A 17,295-nucleotide genomic window follows, 5' to 3' on the forward strand; every position below is an offset into this window, starting at 1 on the left:
CAAAAATGTTGGCGGCCATGTTATGTAAAGAAGCAGCATCACACGGAAAAAGATGCATCAAGGTAATTCTTGAAAGATAGCTCGTTTTAAGGCAGTGTTTCTCAACCAGGTTCTCAAATAACCCCAACAGTCCAGGTTTTCATTATAGCTGAACTAGAGCACAGGTGAAATAATCAGCTGATCAGTAACCAAACAATGTGAGTATACGGAACATGGCCAACGTCAGCCTGTGGGCAAACTAAAAGTTCAAATTATTCCCATTTTAGCTGTATAAGATCATAAATAAACAGTTAATGCATATTTTATTACTCAAATGCTCTCTATTTGAGAGAGGAAAATTAATCATTTTTCAATTCCCATATTTTAAGAAGCAAATACACATAAATCATATTAGATATCTGTCAGACTTATGACATATTTGTATTTTTGTTTTGCGACGTTGGTGTGGCGGTGGGACAGCTCAAAGTTGTGAGCAATAAAGTAAAATATTTAAAAAAAACTATCAAGTGCCTAAATGATTTTTTATTTTTTTTTACTTCTGTGACGCATAACATTGACTTTGATTACATATTACAATAATACCATATATTTTATTTATAAATGTTCATTAAGGGTTGCTTGTAGGATGTATTGTGAAGGGAATTGTAAAATATAATATATTCAACATGATGTTACCAAAATATATATAAATATATCATACGTACTGCTCTATCATCTATCTGGTAGATAGATTATAGAGGATGAATGATATATAGAGTAACTTACTACATAGATGATAAATGTAATATTTATTTTTATTTAATATATAATTTAGTTGAGTCAAGTGTAGATTCCTAGATGATAGATCATCAATCATCAGTAGTCGTACACAGTGGTGCAGTGCACAAGTTTTTTTTATATTTTTCCTCTAATTATAAGTGTTAATTTTTATGCTCCAATAGTGTATTGGACATTGAGAAACATGTACAGTAAGATTCTGTAGCGTTAAAGGGACAGTCTAGGCCAAAATAAACTTTCATGATTCAGATAGAGCATGTAATTTTAAACAATTTTCCAATTTACTTTTATCATTAATTATTAATTTTGCTTTGTTCTCTTTGGTATTCTTAGTTGAAAGCTTAACCTAGGAGGTTCATATGCTAATTTCTTAGACCTTGAAGGCCACCTCTTTTCAGAATGCATTTTAACAGTTTTTCACCACTTGAGGGTGTTTGTTCACGCATTTCATATAGATAACACTGTGCTCGTGCACGAGAAGTTATCTGGGAGCAGGCACTGATTGGCTAGACGGCAAGTCTGTCAAAAGAACTGAAAAAAGGGGCAGTTTGCAGAGGCTTAGATACAAGATAATCACAGAGGTTAAAAGTATATTAATATAACTGTGTTGGTTATGCAAAACTGGGAAATGGGTAATAAAGGGATTATCTATCTTTTAAAACAATAACAATTCTGGTGTAGACTGTCCCTTTAAATAAACGTTTTTACTATGTAACCACAGCACAGGTAGCTAATTTTATTTTAACTATTTTGTGGTTTGTATTTTTATGCTCCAAGAGTGTATTGAACGTTGAGAAACATGTACAGTAAGATTCTGTATTGTTAAATAAACGTTTTATTGAAAAATAAAGGCGATTAAATCGCAATTTTTTTATGTATGGATATATATATCTATATCTATGTATTATAATTTTTTTTTTGCAATTCTTGGCATTAAAAAAAATAAATAAATCAGTAGTCTGATTTTTAAAGGATTAGATTGGGATTTTTTATATATATATTGTTTTAATCTATTTTCTCTAGTTTTATACTTGAATTATGGACCATTCTCCTCCTACGCTCCTTCTTATGACTCAACGTTTGCAAACGTCGGCAAAGAAGACTCTGACTTAATCTATATGACTTACGGAGAAGAGCCCAACCTTCAGGGATCATTTAGGTAAAGTTTGGTGCACTAGTGTTTAGAATCTTGTAATAGAAATATTATTACCAACAAGAACAAATAACATCCTGTTTAGCTTGATATCCATGAATGTGTGTTAACTTTTTGGCTGCATAATAGTGAGAAATCCATAGCCAAAGCTTAAAGTACATTAACATGTGCTGTTTATCTTCCAATAAAATGATCCTTGGTTTTAGCAACCCTGGGGACTACTGTGTAACCAATATGTCTACCCTATTTAAGCACCTGAAAGTCTCCTCAAAAATATAACTATTAGTTTGTCAGCTGAATATGTCCCCTGTGTCCTAACAAATGTTTTTCCCACTCATAAATGCAATCTGGTTTTGCTTATACTCCATATTTAAGACGTGAACAAATGCTTCTTGTCCTATATGTCATCCCTAGATTTGCTAAATTTGGAACAGTATTTCTAGTCTAATCTGCCTCACATGTTCCTATATCATTCTGTAAAGTACATTCATGAAAGAATAGAACTATGAGTGTGCATTATAGATTGGATAAGTACTGTAGTCACACACAAGGTCTTTTTAGACGGTATTTTCATTTTTTAAATGAAAATGGTTTTGATTGACTTTCCCGTTTAATAAATAAACATGGAAGTACTATTCAACGCACTTTGCAATATGAAGTGCTTTACAAAAATAAATGTAAAAAATGCAACATTACTTTAATGCCAGGCTTTGACTGGTAGGTTTGTTATAGTACACAGAGCATACTCAAGAATCGGCCCCTGTGTTAGGGATGATCTCTGTATTAAAAAAAATTCTAATGCATTTAAAAAAAAAATACAAAAAAACACTAATTTTAATGACAGCTGCTGTAAGGCAGTGTGCTATGTTTGACAATTATGTCATTTTTAAAAATCTGAAATGTTTTTTTTTTATTGTATGCTTGTTCACACCCCACATCAATACTTTGAAGAATCTCCACTATGCAGAATTGTGGTATATTCTTTCCAGTATATATATATATATATATAATTTTTTTAAATCTGCGGACCGTTGAGGTGTAGCGATGTCACTGCACATTTGCATAATAGGGAAGTGTTTAGACACTTGAAATGCTTTTGGTGTCGTATACCTTTTTAGAAGCATTAGACCCCTCATTTCATAGCAGCAACTGTCCTCTTTTAAATAATGCTCTCTCGGAACAAAGTAGCTGCCTACCTATAGGGGCATGATTTTCTTGTACAGGTGGGGGAAATGCCCCCTTTAAAGACACATACCAAAATTTGAAAGGAGCCCAGAAAGGGAGCTTAAAGTGCCATAAAACAGGTTGAAATCTGTGCATATCCTAAAAGGGCTAATTAATTTAAAATAGTTTGCATTAAAAAATTGTTTAAAAATTGCTGGCAAGTATTTTAAAATGACTTTAAAAAATAAGCAAAATGAATTACATAGCTAAATTGCCTGGAACAGCTAACTCCACTCCTCTTATCAGTGATTAGACAAAGGCATTGTATTTCAACTGAGTTCACAGCTTCTATGCATGCTCCAGCAGATAATCCCTATTCACTTTTGCATTCTACCAAATGAACAATAAACATAGATACAGCCATAAAAGGAATTGTGTGGGGGGGAGTTAGAGCTTTACAATTCAGAAACTAAAAAGAAAGGGTTAATGGTGAGGCACTGCAGTATAAATTTGCAGGTAAAGTAATTAAAATACATATTATATTATTTTCCCTATCCCAACTTGTTTTATGTCCCTTTAAGGGTGCAACTATTTCTAAAATGTAACATTTATTTTATAGATTAAAATCTACATTATAGTAATTAGAGCAAAAGTGAGGAAAGTGGATCTTATAAATTGTCTAAAAAAAAAAGAGCTGTTAACTTCTCACCTACAAGTGGCAAAAAAGCCTTGTTTAGGAGGATGCCTGTGACCAGGTCCCAGAGAAGTACCAGCAAGGCTGATAAATAAACGGTCTGAGATATGTGCCACCAAGATTCCCCAACTACAACACCACTACTGGTTCTCTGGAGCAGGAGCTGTATTTGTATGAGGATGAATGGGGTGTATGTATATATCCTCTGTGAGAACTTTTTTACTTGAAATATTTTTTGATAATATATGTGTACTATATTCAATTTTTTTTTTTTTTTAAATGTGCATTTTAATTTCCCTTTTAACCTCTTAACGACTAAGGATGTTCCAGGCATGGCCTAAAAAAATGGTTGTTAATGACCAAGGCCAATCTGTGGCCCTCTCTGCATTGGCCAGCAATGGTGCCAATTGTTGGTGGCGAGGGAGGCGGGTGGGCGGCCCATCGCTGGAGAGGAGATCCCGATACGGGAGTGCATGGTAGAGGGCGCGAGTGGCTGCCCGCACCCGTTACATCTACGTGATGGAGGGAAGGGGGGATAAGTTTTGGGGAAAGGGATCTGGGAAGGGGAGGGTATTGACAGGGGCAGCTACACTACAGAAAAATTGTGTTTTTATTTTTTTTTATAAAAAAAGCACTTTGTAGCAAACAGCTACTGGCAGACAGCTGCCAGTACCCAAGATGGCTGCAAATAGGTAGAGAGGGGATGGTTAGAGAGCTGTTTGTGGGGGGGGGGGTGTCAGGGAGGTTGGGGTCTTAGGGGGATCCTACACTGCAGAAAATATATTAAAAATATATATATATATTTATTTTAAAAAAAGCCTTTTATTTTAGTACTGGCAGACTTTCTGCCAGTATTTAAGATGGCGGTGACAATTGTGGGGGAGGGAAGGGAGCAGTTTGAGAGGGGTCAGGGAGGGATCGGGGGTGGGATGTGTCAGGTGGGAGGCTGATCGCTACACATAAGCTAAAATTAACCCTACAAGCTACCTAATTAACTCCTTCACGGTTGGTGCGCAGCGGCATTTAGCGGCCTTCTAATTACCAAAAAGCAATGCCAAAGCCATATATGTCTGCTATTTCTGAACAAAGGGCATCCCAGAGAAGCATTTACAACCATTTGTGCCATAATTGCACAAGCTGTTCGTTAATAATTTCCGTGTGAATCCTAAAGTTTGTGAAAGAAATTAACTATTTTTTTTATTATTATTTGATCGCATTTGTCGGTGAAATGATGGCATGAAATATACCAAAATGGACCTAGATTAATACTTTGGGTTGTCTACTAAAAAAAATAATATATATATATATATATATATATATATATATATATATATATATATATATAAGTAATCCAGTCAAATGCACTCTCAGGTCTTTTGAATAGGTTCTTTAATGGAACGTTTTCGGGGTTGTGAACCCCGAAAACGTTCCATTAAAGAACCTATTCAAAAGACCTGAGAGTACATTTGACTGGATTACTTATATTGCTTATTTTTGCACCCAGGCGGTTGACACTTGGTGGGCTGAGCTGGAAATTGTTTGTATGTGTATATATATATATATATATATATATATATATATATATATATATATATATATATATATATATATATATATATATATATATATATATATATATATATATATATATATATATATATATATATATATATATACATACATACATACATACATACATACATACATACATACATACATACATGTGAAGGGTTATTCAGTGATTCCTGACAGATATCAGTGTTACACTGTAACTATCGCTAATTTTGAAGAAGAAAAAAAGAAAGTGGTTTGGAAATAGCAAAGTGCTACTTGTACTTATTGCCCTATGACTTGCAACATGTAAACATTGGGTATTTCTAAACTCAAGACAACATTTAGAAACTATTTAGCATGAGTGTTTTTTGGTGGTTGTAGATGTCTAACAGATTTTGGGGGTCTAAATTAGAGAGAGTGTATTTTTTTTTATTTTTATTCTCCCCCCCCCCCCCCCAAATAATATTTTATAAAAAAAAAATTATAGTAAATTATATGATGAAAATAATGGTATCTATAGAAAGTCCATTTAATGGCGATTAAAAAAAAAAAGTATATAATATGTTTGGGTACAGTAAACACCTTGAACACTTTTTTTTTTTTTTTAATCAACTAGTCATTTTAATATATACTGAACTGTACTATATCACAACACACTGGTGATTTTCCATCAACAGCTCCTGCTGTACTTTGCACAGCAATGACAAATCTGGCATCCTCCAACATTGTGTTCACTCCAAGGCGTCCAGCTCGTGAGGCCACGCAATGATTGGAGGAAGCCGGATTTGTCATCATTATGCTAAGTACAGCAGGAGCTGTGGGCGGAGGATTGCCGGTCTGTTGAAAAAGGTAGGTATTTAAAAAGACAAACGTAAACAAAAACGCTTAAATGTAAAGTCTAATGAGCGAAAGTGCCCCGGTTTTTATAAGTATTTTTAAAAACCGGGCACTTTCTCATTAAACTTTACATTCACTTTAAGTTCAAATTGCCAGCCCCCTGTATCATGTGACAACCATCAGCCAGTAAGACTCGCGTACATATACACTACACTCTTAGACTTGCTCAGTAGCAGCTGGTGCTTCAGAAAGTTTGCATATAAAAGACAATTTGACAGAAGTATATTACATGCTCTATTCAAATCAAATGAAAGTTTTAATTTTAATGAAGTATATTGCATGCTCTATTCAAATCAAATGAAAGTTTTAACTTTATAGTGTCCCATTTTATATCTTTAGCATACAGGACTTCTTAGAGAGTGCCCAAGACCCTCCGTATGGCATGGCAGACTGCATTCTTGATGCTTTCACTGATGGGGAATATTCAAGAGCTCAGAGAGATCTAAACATGGTAAATGCTTCAAACCACTTGTACCAGTCTGTTCCATTCTAAATGCCTTTCTTATCAACAAAGTTGTGCTCTGATAGGCTTGTAGAGTGATTACTTCATATTTAGTCACTTTTGCTTTTCTTTAACCCCTTAACAACCAGCGCCGTACACTGTTTTCCTGAGCTGTGATTACATGTCAAAAATGATAAACCCCTCCCCTTCTGTCCCAGTGTACATATACAGTAAAAAAAAAAAAAAGTATAAAATTAATTTAAATAGTGGGTTTTTTTTTTTTTTTTTTTTAAGTAAACTATTTCTTTCCTAAGATATGGTGAGTCCACGACGTCATCAATTACTAGTGGGAATATCACTCCTGGCCAGCAGGAGGAGGCAAAGAGCACCACAGCAAAGCTGTGAAAGGGGCAGTAAACCTTCAAAATAATGTTATATAATTCTGCACAGCTGCCCAGATGCGCTCAGGGGGAAAACCAGACCCGTTCAGTAGAGCAAAGAGCAGTGGTCTGAAAAATCCTCTTTTATCATCAAATATCAGCTGCAATATTATGTTGCATAAAGTTTTGCGCTAAGATAATGTTATATAATTCTGCACTATGTGCAGAATTATATAACATTATTTTGTAGGTTTACTGCCCCTTTAAGTGTCACTACCCTACCCATAATCCTCAGTCATTCTCTTTGCCTCTGTAAATGGTTTTCTTTTGCTACAAGCAAGTTTTGGATATAGCTGTAGTCCATGTCAATCTCTTCAGTAGAGTAGTGGTGGCTTTAAAGCAGTTAGGAACTTGTAAGGTGGGCCTTGCTGCGTTTTCCTAACATGTTGCTGCCCTAGTATAGAAAGCCAGAGTAGGTTTACTTTGTTCTTTCTTTTTTTCCACAAGCCTCTGTAAGGAGTTGGCGTCCTTCCATGCCTTGTGAGCTATCCTCCTGCCAGACGGCTAAAATGCAGGTAAGTGCTTGTGTCTTATATGGGCTGGCACTGAAAGCTGCAATATTCTGGGACATAGAAAATATCCTTGGTAAGGATGTTAAGTAAGGCAGTGTGCAGGCACTTAAATTTGTATGTTAGAGAGACAGTGTTCCTCCTGCTGGATGAAGGGGTTAACTTTGGTGTGACTAAGTCTTTTTATTTATTAGGACTATGGAGGAAATCAGTGTGTTTTTGACAGTGCAAAATAGACAACTGGGAAGCGGATTGAACTCTTAGTTTCTCAGACCGGCTCCTTAGTGCTGTGCGATCGGCTATGAATCTCTCCTCTCAGCTGGAGCAGTTAAATCTTTTACTTAAAGGGACACTGAACCCAAATGTTTTCTTGTGATTCAGTTAGAGCATGCAATTTTAAGCAACTTTCTAATTTACTCCTTTTATCAAATTTTCTTCATTCTCTTGGTATGTTTATTTGAAAAGCAAGAATGTCAATTTAGATGCTGGCCCATTTTGTTGTCTTTGCTGATAGGACAGCACCAATAAACAAGTGCTGTCTATGGTTCTCAACCCAAAAATTGCTGGCTCCTTAGCTTATATGCCTTCTTTTTCAAATAAAGATAGAAAGAGAACAAAGAAAACTTTATAATAGGAGTAAATTAGAAAGTTGCTTAAAATTGCATGCTCTATGTGAATCAGGAAAGAAAAAATTTTGGTTCAGTGTCCCTTTAAGAGGAATGGCTGGATGCCGGAGTTGCGTGCGCTTTGTGGCGCAGTTTTGTTTTCAAATAATCATGTGACTTCCTCTTCTCTGCTCATAGTCGGAGCGGTGTCGACTGTACCAGAGTACTTTTCTGAGCTCCAAATAAAGGGCTCTGTCTAAAACGTTGTCCAGAGGGCAGGTAGGAGTACCTCAGCCTTGGGGGCTAGTCTTTCCTGAGCATGATATCACTCTGAGATATTTAAAGACACAGTACAAATTCTTATTCAGTGTTTAGGGGCCATTTTACAATGTCTGATATTGAATTGGAGCAGGAGACTGCTCTTTTAAATACATGTTTACTATGTTTAGATGCCCAAATTGTTGCCCCCATGCAATTTTGCTCCTCATGCATTAAAAAAACTTAAAAAACAAAGGATGAACTTTTTAATGAGCCTAATGTCTCTCAGGATGATGCTGTTCAGGTAATACCACAGCTTTCTCCTCAAATGTCCCTAGCCTCTATGGCATCACATACAGTGCCCTTCAGTTCCTCTCAATCTCCTAGCGGAGTTTATTTGCCTGCAGATATTGCTGCACAGGTATCTTCAGCGGTATCTGAAGCATTATCTGCTTTTCCCATGTTAAAGTTAAAACGCAAGAGGAAATTTAGAGAGTCAGAAAGTAAGGTTTCTGTTCCATTGTCTGCTACTCGGGTTGCCCTTCCTCATGAGTCGGAGGAGCGGGATACGTTGGTAGCCTCTGAGGGTGAAATCTCAGATTCGAACAGTTTAATTCCTTCATCTGATGCTGAAGTAGTATCCTTCAGATTAAGCTTGAACACCTTCGTGTATTAAAGGAGGTTTTGGCTACTTTGGACGACTCCGACCCACCTGTTGCTGTCAACCCTAAAAAATCAAGTAAACTGAATGAATTCTTTGATGCTTCTTCCTCCGTAGAAGTGTTTCCTGTTCCAGACCGTGCAACGGAAATTATTGCGCAGGAATGGGAAAAGCCAGGGATATGGTTTTCCCCGTCTCCTGTTTTAAAAAAAAATGTGTTTGTGGTTCCCAAAAAAGAGGGAACTATTCATCCTATTCTAGACCTAAAGTGTCTAAACCAAGTTTCTCAGGATACCATCCTTCAAAATGGAGACCATTCGGTCCATTCTTCCCTTGGTACAAGAGGGTCAGTTCATGACGACCATTGACCTGAAGGATGAGTATCTTCATGTTCCCATTCACAGGTATCGTCACAGGTTCCTGAGATTTGCCTTTCTAGACACACATTTTCAGTTTGTGGCTCTTCCTTTTGGCCTTGCCACAGCTCCCAGAATTTTCTCAAAGGTTCTGGGGGCTCTCTTGACAGTAATAAGGTATTGGGGAATTGCAGTAACGCCACACCTGGACAGCATATTGGTTCAGGCACCATCTTTTCAACAAGCAAACTCTCATACAGAGACCTTGTTGTGTTTTCTAGATTCCCACAGATAGAAAGTGAATCTGGAAAAGAGTTCCCTTGTTCTAGCTACAAGGATGGTTTTCTTAGGGACCATAATAGATTCCCTATCTATGAAAAATTTTCTGACGGAGGTCAGAAAATCCAAAATTCTCTCCTATTGCCTCTCTGCAGACTACTGTTCGGCCATCAGTGGCTCAATGTATGGAGGTAATTGGTCTGATAGTCTCTTCTATGGACATCATTCCCTTTGCTCGATTCCATTTGAGAGCTCTGCAATTATGCATGCTCATGCAGTGGAACGAGGACCATTCTGATCTGTCTCAGAGAATAGATCTAGATCAGTCGACAAGATGCTCTCTTAGGAGCATCTGTCTCGGGGCACCTGCTTCCAGAGACCTTCCTGGGTGAATGTAACCACGGATACCAGTCTGCTGGGTTGGGGAGTAGTCTGGGACTTGTTAAAGGTGCAGGGACTATGGAATCGGGAGGAGTCTGCTCTCCCCATAAATATATTGGAGTCGAGAGCGATTTACAATGCTCTGCTGGCTTGGCCTAAATTGTCCTTAGCCCAGTTTATCAGGTTCCAGTCCGACAATATCACGTCAGTGGCTTACATCAACCACCAGGGAGGAACTCAGAGTTCCTTAGCCATGAAGGAGGTGGCTCGGATTATTCAGTGGGCAGAAGCTCACAATTGCTGTCTCTCTGCCATCCACATTCCAGGTGTGGACAACTGGGAAACGGATTTCTTGAGCAGACAGACATTTAACCCAGAGGAGTGGGCTCTCCATCCGGAGGTGTTCTCCAGGTTATCCCTCAAGTGGGGGATGCCGGAATTGGATCTAATAGAGTCTTGGCAGAAGGCCAAGCTTCCAAGGTACGTTTCAAGGTAAAGGGATCCGCAGGCCTCCCTAATAGATGCTCTGGCGGTTGCTTGGGATTTCAGTCTGACATATCTGTTTCCTCCGTTTGCTCTCCTTCCACAAGTCATTGCTCGTATCAAACAGGAGAGAGTGTCGGTAATTCTAATAGCTCCTGCGTGGCCTCGCAGGATCTGGTATGCAGACCTGGTGAAAATGTAATCTCTTCCACCTTGGAGGCTGCCTCTGAGGAAGGACCTTCTCACTCAGGGTCTGTTCCTTCATCCAAATCTCGTTTCTCTGAAGCTGACTGCTTGGAGATTGATTCTAAGCGTAGTTTTTCGGTCATTGAGGCTCACAAGCCTTTTACTAGAATGATTTACCATAAGGTATGGCGTAAATACCTTTTATTGGTGTGAATCCAAAGGCTACTCTTGGAGTAGGGTTAGGATTCCTAGGATTTTTTCTTTTCTCCAAGAAGGTCTGGAGAAGAGATTGTCAGTCAGTTCTCTGAAGGGTCAGATTTCTGCTTTATCTATTTTGTTACACAAGCGTCTGGCGGATGTACCAGATGTTCATTCCTTTTGGCAGGCTTTGGTAAGAATCAGGCCTGTGTTTAAGTCTGTTGCGCCTCCTTGGAGCCTTAAAGGGATAGTCAAGTCCAAAAAAAACTTTCATTTTTCAAATAGGGCATGTCATTTTAAACAACTTTCCAATTTACTTTTATCAACAATTTTGCTTTGTTCTCTTGGTATTCTAGTTGAAAGCAAACCTAGGAAGGCTCATATGATAATTTCTAAGCCCTTGAAGGCCGCCTCTATTTTATTTACTTTTCACAGCAGGGGAGAGCAAGCTCATGTAGGCCATATAGATAGCATTGTGATCACGCTCGTGGCTAGTGGCAGATACTGCACTAATTGGCTAAAATACAAGTCAATAAATAGCTAAAAGTCATGTGATTAGGGGCGGTCAGAAGATGCTTAGATACCAGTTAGTCACAGAAGTAAAAAGTGTATTATTATAACTGTGTTGGTTTTGCAAAACTGGGGAATGGGTAATAAAGGGATTATCTATCTTTTTAAACAACAAAAATTCTGGTGTTGACTGTCCCTTTAACCTTGTTTTTAAAGTTTTGCAGCAGGCTCCGTTTGAGCCATTGCATTCCGTAGATATTAAGTTGTTATCTCTGAAGGTTTTGTTTCTTACTGCTATTTCTTCTGCTCGGATTGTCTCGGAACTCTCGGCTTTGCAGTGTGATTCACCTTATCTTATCTTCTGTGCTGATAAGGCGGTTCTTCGTGCTAAGTTGGGTTTTCTTTCTAAAGTGCTTTCGCACAAAAATGTTAATCAGGAAATTGTTGTTCCTTCTCTATGTCCATGTCCTAATCCTTCTTCTCATACATAAGGAATGTTTGTTGCACAACCTGGATGTTGTGCATGCTCTAAAATTCTGCCTACAGACGACTAAGGATTTTTGTCAGTCTTCTGCCCTGTTTGTTTGTTTCGCTGGAAAGCATAAAGGTCAGAAAGCTACTGCTTTCTCTCTGGTTGAGAAGTATGATCCGTTTTGCTTATGAGACTGCTGGACAGCAGGCTCCTGAGAGAATGACAGCTCATGCCACTAGGTCTCATCTTCTTGGGCTTTCAAAAATGAAGCTTCTGTGGAACAGATTTGCAAGGCTTCAACTTGGTCCTCTCTGCATACTTTTTCCAAATTTTACAAATTTGATACTTTTTCCTTGGCTGAGGTCTCTTTTGGGAGAAAGGTTCTTCAAGTGATGGTGCCTTCTATTTAGGTCTGCCTGTCTTGTTATCCCTCCCTAGTCATCTGTGTCCTCTTGCTTGGGTATTGGTTCCCACTAGTAATTGATGATGTCGTGGACTCACCATATCTTAGGAAAGAAAACAAAATTTATGCTTACCTGATAAAAAAAAAATGTATTTCCGGATATGGTGAGTCCACGACCCCACTTTGTTTTTTAAGACTTATTTTTTTTACTAAACCTCAGGCACCTCTACACCTTTGTGTCATTCCTTTTTTCCATTTCCCTTCAGTCGAATGACTGGGGATTATGGGTAGGGGAGTGACACTTAACAGCTTTGCTGTGGTGCTCTTTGCCACCCACTAGTAATTGATGACGTCGTGGACTCACCATATCCGGAAATAGATACATTTATCAGGTAAGCATAAATTTTCTTTTTAATAAAGTCTATATTTTTTTATAATATTAAGTGTTTTGTGTGTGTGTTTTTACCCTCTAAATTTTATTTTCTTCTCCTGGTGATAAAAGGGGTTAAATGTGTCAAAATACCTCTAAATAAATTCCATGGGGTGTCTAAATTCTACAAATATTAGTTTAGTCAAAGCATGGCAAATTTTACAGTTAAACCAATAATTCACTCATTGTAGTATTTGGCCTATATTTGTTTTAAATTACTTGGAAACAAACATGGGGTGTTGCTAAAATCAGGACAACATAATGAATTTATTTGGAGGTATTTTTTTTTAATTTCCTCCCATTTTTTTAGTATTAAATTCCTATTTTTTGTTATTTTATATACCCATTTAGGGTATGAATAGAAAGGTAGTGATTAATAGTTACTGGTTTGTTGTTTAAGGTGGCAGAAGTTGAGAGTTCAGGGAAAACAGACTCTGCATCCACAACTGACCAGTTTGCTGCTTTGAGTTCTGTTCTTGGCCTGGGAATATTTGAAGAGACATTTAACTCAGAAGGTGAGTTTTGTTTATTGTATTATGATTGATGCAGACCATCTGTATGAAAAAATAAGTCTTACATTTTAATTTCACAGTAACCTGTCTATCTAGTTCCCAAATGAATAAAGGTTACTTCTAATAAAATGTTTAATATTTAGACTTTTTAATGTGGACATGTAACTAAAAGCCATTCATAATATTGGGATAAAAAAACTAGTATAGGCTGATTTCTTTCATTTAAAAGCACTATTACTACTGAAATGGTTTTGATCTGTGGCCTCATAGTCAAATATGGGTAAATTAGCAGCATCCTACTGCAATTTTCCTCTGATTTGTTGTAGAAGTATAAATTGTGTTGTTTTGTGTCCCCCATGCCGAGCGTTACCATGCATTTCTATTGTTGCAGAAGCGGAACAATTCCAGAAAAAACTGGATGAAACTACAAAGCTTTTGCGGGAGCTGCAGGAGGTCCAGAATGAACGCTTAAGTACCAAACCCCCTCCTAACATGGTTTGCCTGCTTGCTCCATCTGCCAAGGAATTCCATATTGGTATGTTTTATATCTGTTTCCTGTTCTAAACTCTCTTGTAAGTAATAAGCTATTTTATAATGCAAGATTTATTCAATTCACCAGTACAATTTTTTTTATGGGAGGATTTATAACCGTTGCTCGTTTTTGATGGAGAAAACCTATTTGACTTTACAGAGACATTTGTACTTGCATTCTATCATATGAAGGAGCAACATTTACACAGTTTAAAAAAAAAATTAAAGGGACCTGAAACAATTTTTTTCTTTCTTTCATGATTCAGATAGAGCGTGTCATTTTTAAATAACTTTCCAATTCATCTCTAGAATCTGTGCTTTGTTCTCTTTATATCCTTAGTTGAACAGTATACCTGAGGTAGGCTCTGGAGCTTCTGATTGGTGGCTGTACATATATGCCTCTTATCATTGGCTTTCAGCGAGCTCTCAGTAGTCCATTACTGATCGTTTAACAAAGGATACCAAGAGAATAAAACAAATTAGATAATAGAAGCAAATTGGAAAATTGTTTAATATTGTGTAATCTATCTGAATCGACAAAGAAAATGGTTGGGTTTCTTGTCCATTTGAAGTACAAGTTGTTGTTTAAATTTTAAAGTAGTACTGCAGTGTTAGATTTGTACTTTCTACTAATCTTTAGTGACTGATAAGGAACCCATCCACTGCTTTACTTATGGAGAGGGACACTTGCTCTGCAAGTATGACAAGAAAACATTGGTTTATTCAGGAAACAGAAACAAAGTGAAAGCTAAATGCAGTGACACTGTTTGTTTGACATTGAATATAGTAGCTTTAAAGAAAATAAAATCTTGTCTTGTTTTGTTGGTTTTAAAAAAAAAAAAATTCACCTCAAAATTATTTTTGGGGCTCTCAACAGAAAGTGTGTTTTTTGAAAACACCTTATCTTCTATGACAATTATTATGTTTAACCTCTTGTTTTTGTCCTTTTAGCTGAGAAGGTGAACGAGAACTTGAAGAATTTAGCTCAGAAAGTGCAGCCAGGTGACATAGTGAGCATTCCAGGTCTCAGGAAGGCTATGGGGATCTCGCTCCCTTTTATGGAAGCAGACGAATCAGTGGTAAATTTAACCGCAGGTATGATTTACTATAGCTGCAATTAAAGGGATATAAAACCCACATTTTTTTTCTTTCATGATTCAGAAAGAACATGCAATTTTAATCAGCTTTCCTATTAACTTTTGTTCTCTAATTTGCTTCATTCTCTTGGTATCTTTTGTTGAAAAGCATATCTAAATAGGCTCAGTAGCTGCTGATTGGTGGCTGCACATAAATGCCTCATTATTGGCTCGCCCATGTGAATTGCTATTTAACAAAGGACACCTAAAGAATGAAACATATTAGATAATATAATTAAATTGGAATGTTGTTTAAAATGTTATTCTCTAAATCATGAAAGAAAAATGTTTCATGTCCCTTTTTTTAATTTTTCATCTTTAGGATGTAGTTAATAGCAGAATTTAAAGGAAAATGAAACTCAAACTTTTGAAAATCAGACAGAGCATATCATTTTCTGGTATTTATTTGATTTTTCTTTTAATTCACTTCTATTTGGAATTTTAGTTTGCCGCAGCAATGCATGCTATTTCTGAAGACCCACATTCAGTTTTGATAACTACAAAACCAATGATATGTGATCTCTTCTAAATGCCCCAAATAATCTTACAGAAACCTCTGGGAGAGCATGACATTGTGAATGGATTAATGGAATTCATTTACAAAAATAGAAAAATACAGCCATTAAAAATGACTCCTTATTTTAGGATGAATAACTTTTTGGATTATAATGTATCCTAAATAGAAAGTATCTTTAAATAGATTTTACTCCAAAAAAAAGCATTTTATTTAAATAAAAAAAAAAACCAAACAACAAATCTGCTTTAAATCAAACAAATCAGTTTATTTTTTTAATCATTGATTTTTATCTACACTGAGCCTACCTATGTAAGCTTTTCAACAAAGGATACCAAGAGAACTAAGCAATATTGTAAAGGTGTTTAAAATTGTATGCTTTGTCTGAATCGTGAAAGAAAACATTTAAGTTTCATGTCAATTTGCACAGCTCTGCTAATGGATTGGAATATACTCTATTGTGGAGTAATGCTGTGTATTTTACAATGCACATTAGATACCAAATGCTGGTATTTATTTAATTTACTTCAGAATCTGGTCTTATTGTGCATTTAATCCAGCTATAGGCTATGACTATTGCTATAGTATTGTAAAACAACACTAATGGTTATTCTCTTTCCAACAGATACGCAAGAAAATCAGTCATTAAATTCCACAAGAGACACTACTGTGGTGGGAACATAGAAGAAACTTGCCCCCAAAAGACCTTGTATATTTGTTTGCAGCTAAACCATTGTTAAAATAAATGCATTTTTTTTATTAAGCCTTGTCGTTTCTTTACATAGCTTTTCACTGCATGTGACTTGTTTGAGAGTACTTTTATCTTTCATTAGAAAAAAATAAACTTTTCCTTGATTTAAAACTGGTGCAGATGCACAGAAGGCAATAGACAGTTAATTTGTCTTGAGATGTTTTAGAATAACAGTAATATTCAAGAGATCTATGGCTGCTGTTTACTTTATCTCTATCTCTAACACTTTTGCTAGGCATTTCTGTCATCTTTAAAATAGTACAAGAATTTTTTTTTCTAGATCTAACTTTTTGAATATTTGAGACTGGCTGTATTGTTGGCACTTGGACATTTACAGTCTGATAGGTCAGCCACACCCAGTAGTTAGTCTTTGTCACTTTTCTTCCATTCATTTAATTGCATGCACCACCCTTGGCTTCCAGGTCGGACACTTTTTTTTTTTTTTGTCCATATTCCCCCTTTCTCCAACATAGGTGTGTCCGGTCCACGGCGTCATCCTTACTTGTGGGATATTCTCTTCCCCAACAGGAAATGGCAAAGAGCCCAGCAAAGCTGGTCACATGATCCCTCCTAGGCTCCGCCTACCCCAGTCATTCTCTTTGCCGTTGTACAGGCAACATCTCCACGGAGATGGCTTAGAGTTTTTTAGTGTTTAACTGTAGTTTTTATTATTCAATCAAGAGTTTGTTATTTTAAAATAGTGCTGGTATGTACTATTTACTCAGAAACAGAAAAGAGATGAAGATTTCTGTTTGTATGAGGAAAATGATTTTAGCAACCGTTACTAAAATCCATGGCTGTTCCACACAGGACTGTTGAGAGGAATTAACTTCAGTTGGGGGAACAGTGAGCAGTCTCTTGCTGCTTGAGGTATGACACATTCTAACAAGACGATGTAATGCTGGAAGCTGTCATTTTCCCTATGGGATCCGGTAAGCCATGTTTATTAAGATAGTAAATAAGGGCTTCACAAGGGCTTATTAAGACTGTAGACTTTTT

General features: G+C 36.7%; 1 protein-coding gene across 2 annotated transcripts in view; it reads left to right on the forward strand.

The window, feature by feature from the left end:
- BRD7 (bromodomain containing 7) overlaps positions 1–16,308 on the forward strand; it is a 51,645-nt gene extending 35,337 nt beyond the window's left edge. For both annotated transcript variants that reach the window (XM_053699555.1, XM_053699556.1), the window contains exons 11-16: positions 1,801–1,936; positions 6,579–6,690; positions 13,253–13,367; positions 13,756–13,899; positions 14,847–14,990; positions 16,171–16,308. In XM_053699555.1, the coding sequence (XP_053555530.1) occupies positions 1,801–1,936; positions 6,579–6,690; positions 13,253–13,367; positions 13,756–13,899; positions 14,847–14,990; positions 16,171–16,229 (710 nt within the window). In that variant the 3' untranslated portion in view covers positions 16,230–16,308. The remainder of the gene's footprint in view (positions 1–1,800; positions 1,937–6,578; positions 6,691–13,252; positions 13,368–13,755; positions 13,900–14,846; positions 14,991–16,170) is intronic.
- The last annotated feature ends 987 nt before the right edge of the window (positions 16,309–17,295 follow it).

The sequence above is a fragment of the Bombina bombina genome, chromosome 1 (assembly GCF_027579735.1).
Source record: "Bombina bombina isolate aBomBom1 chromosome 1, aBomBom1.pri, whole genome shotgun sequence".
Taxonomy (NCBI): Eukaryota; Metazoa; Chordata; class Amphibia; order Anura; family Bombinatoridae; genus Bombina; species Bombina bombina.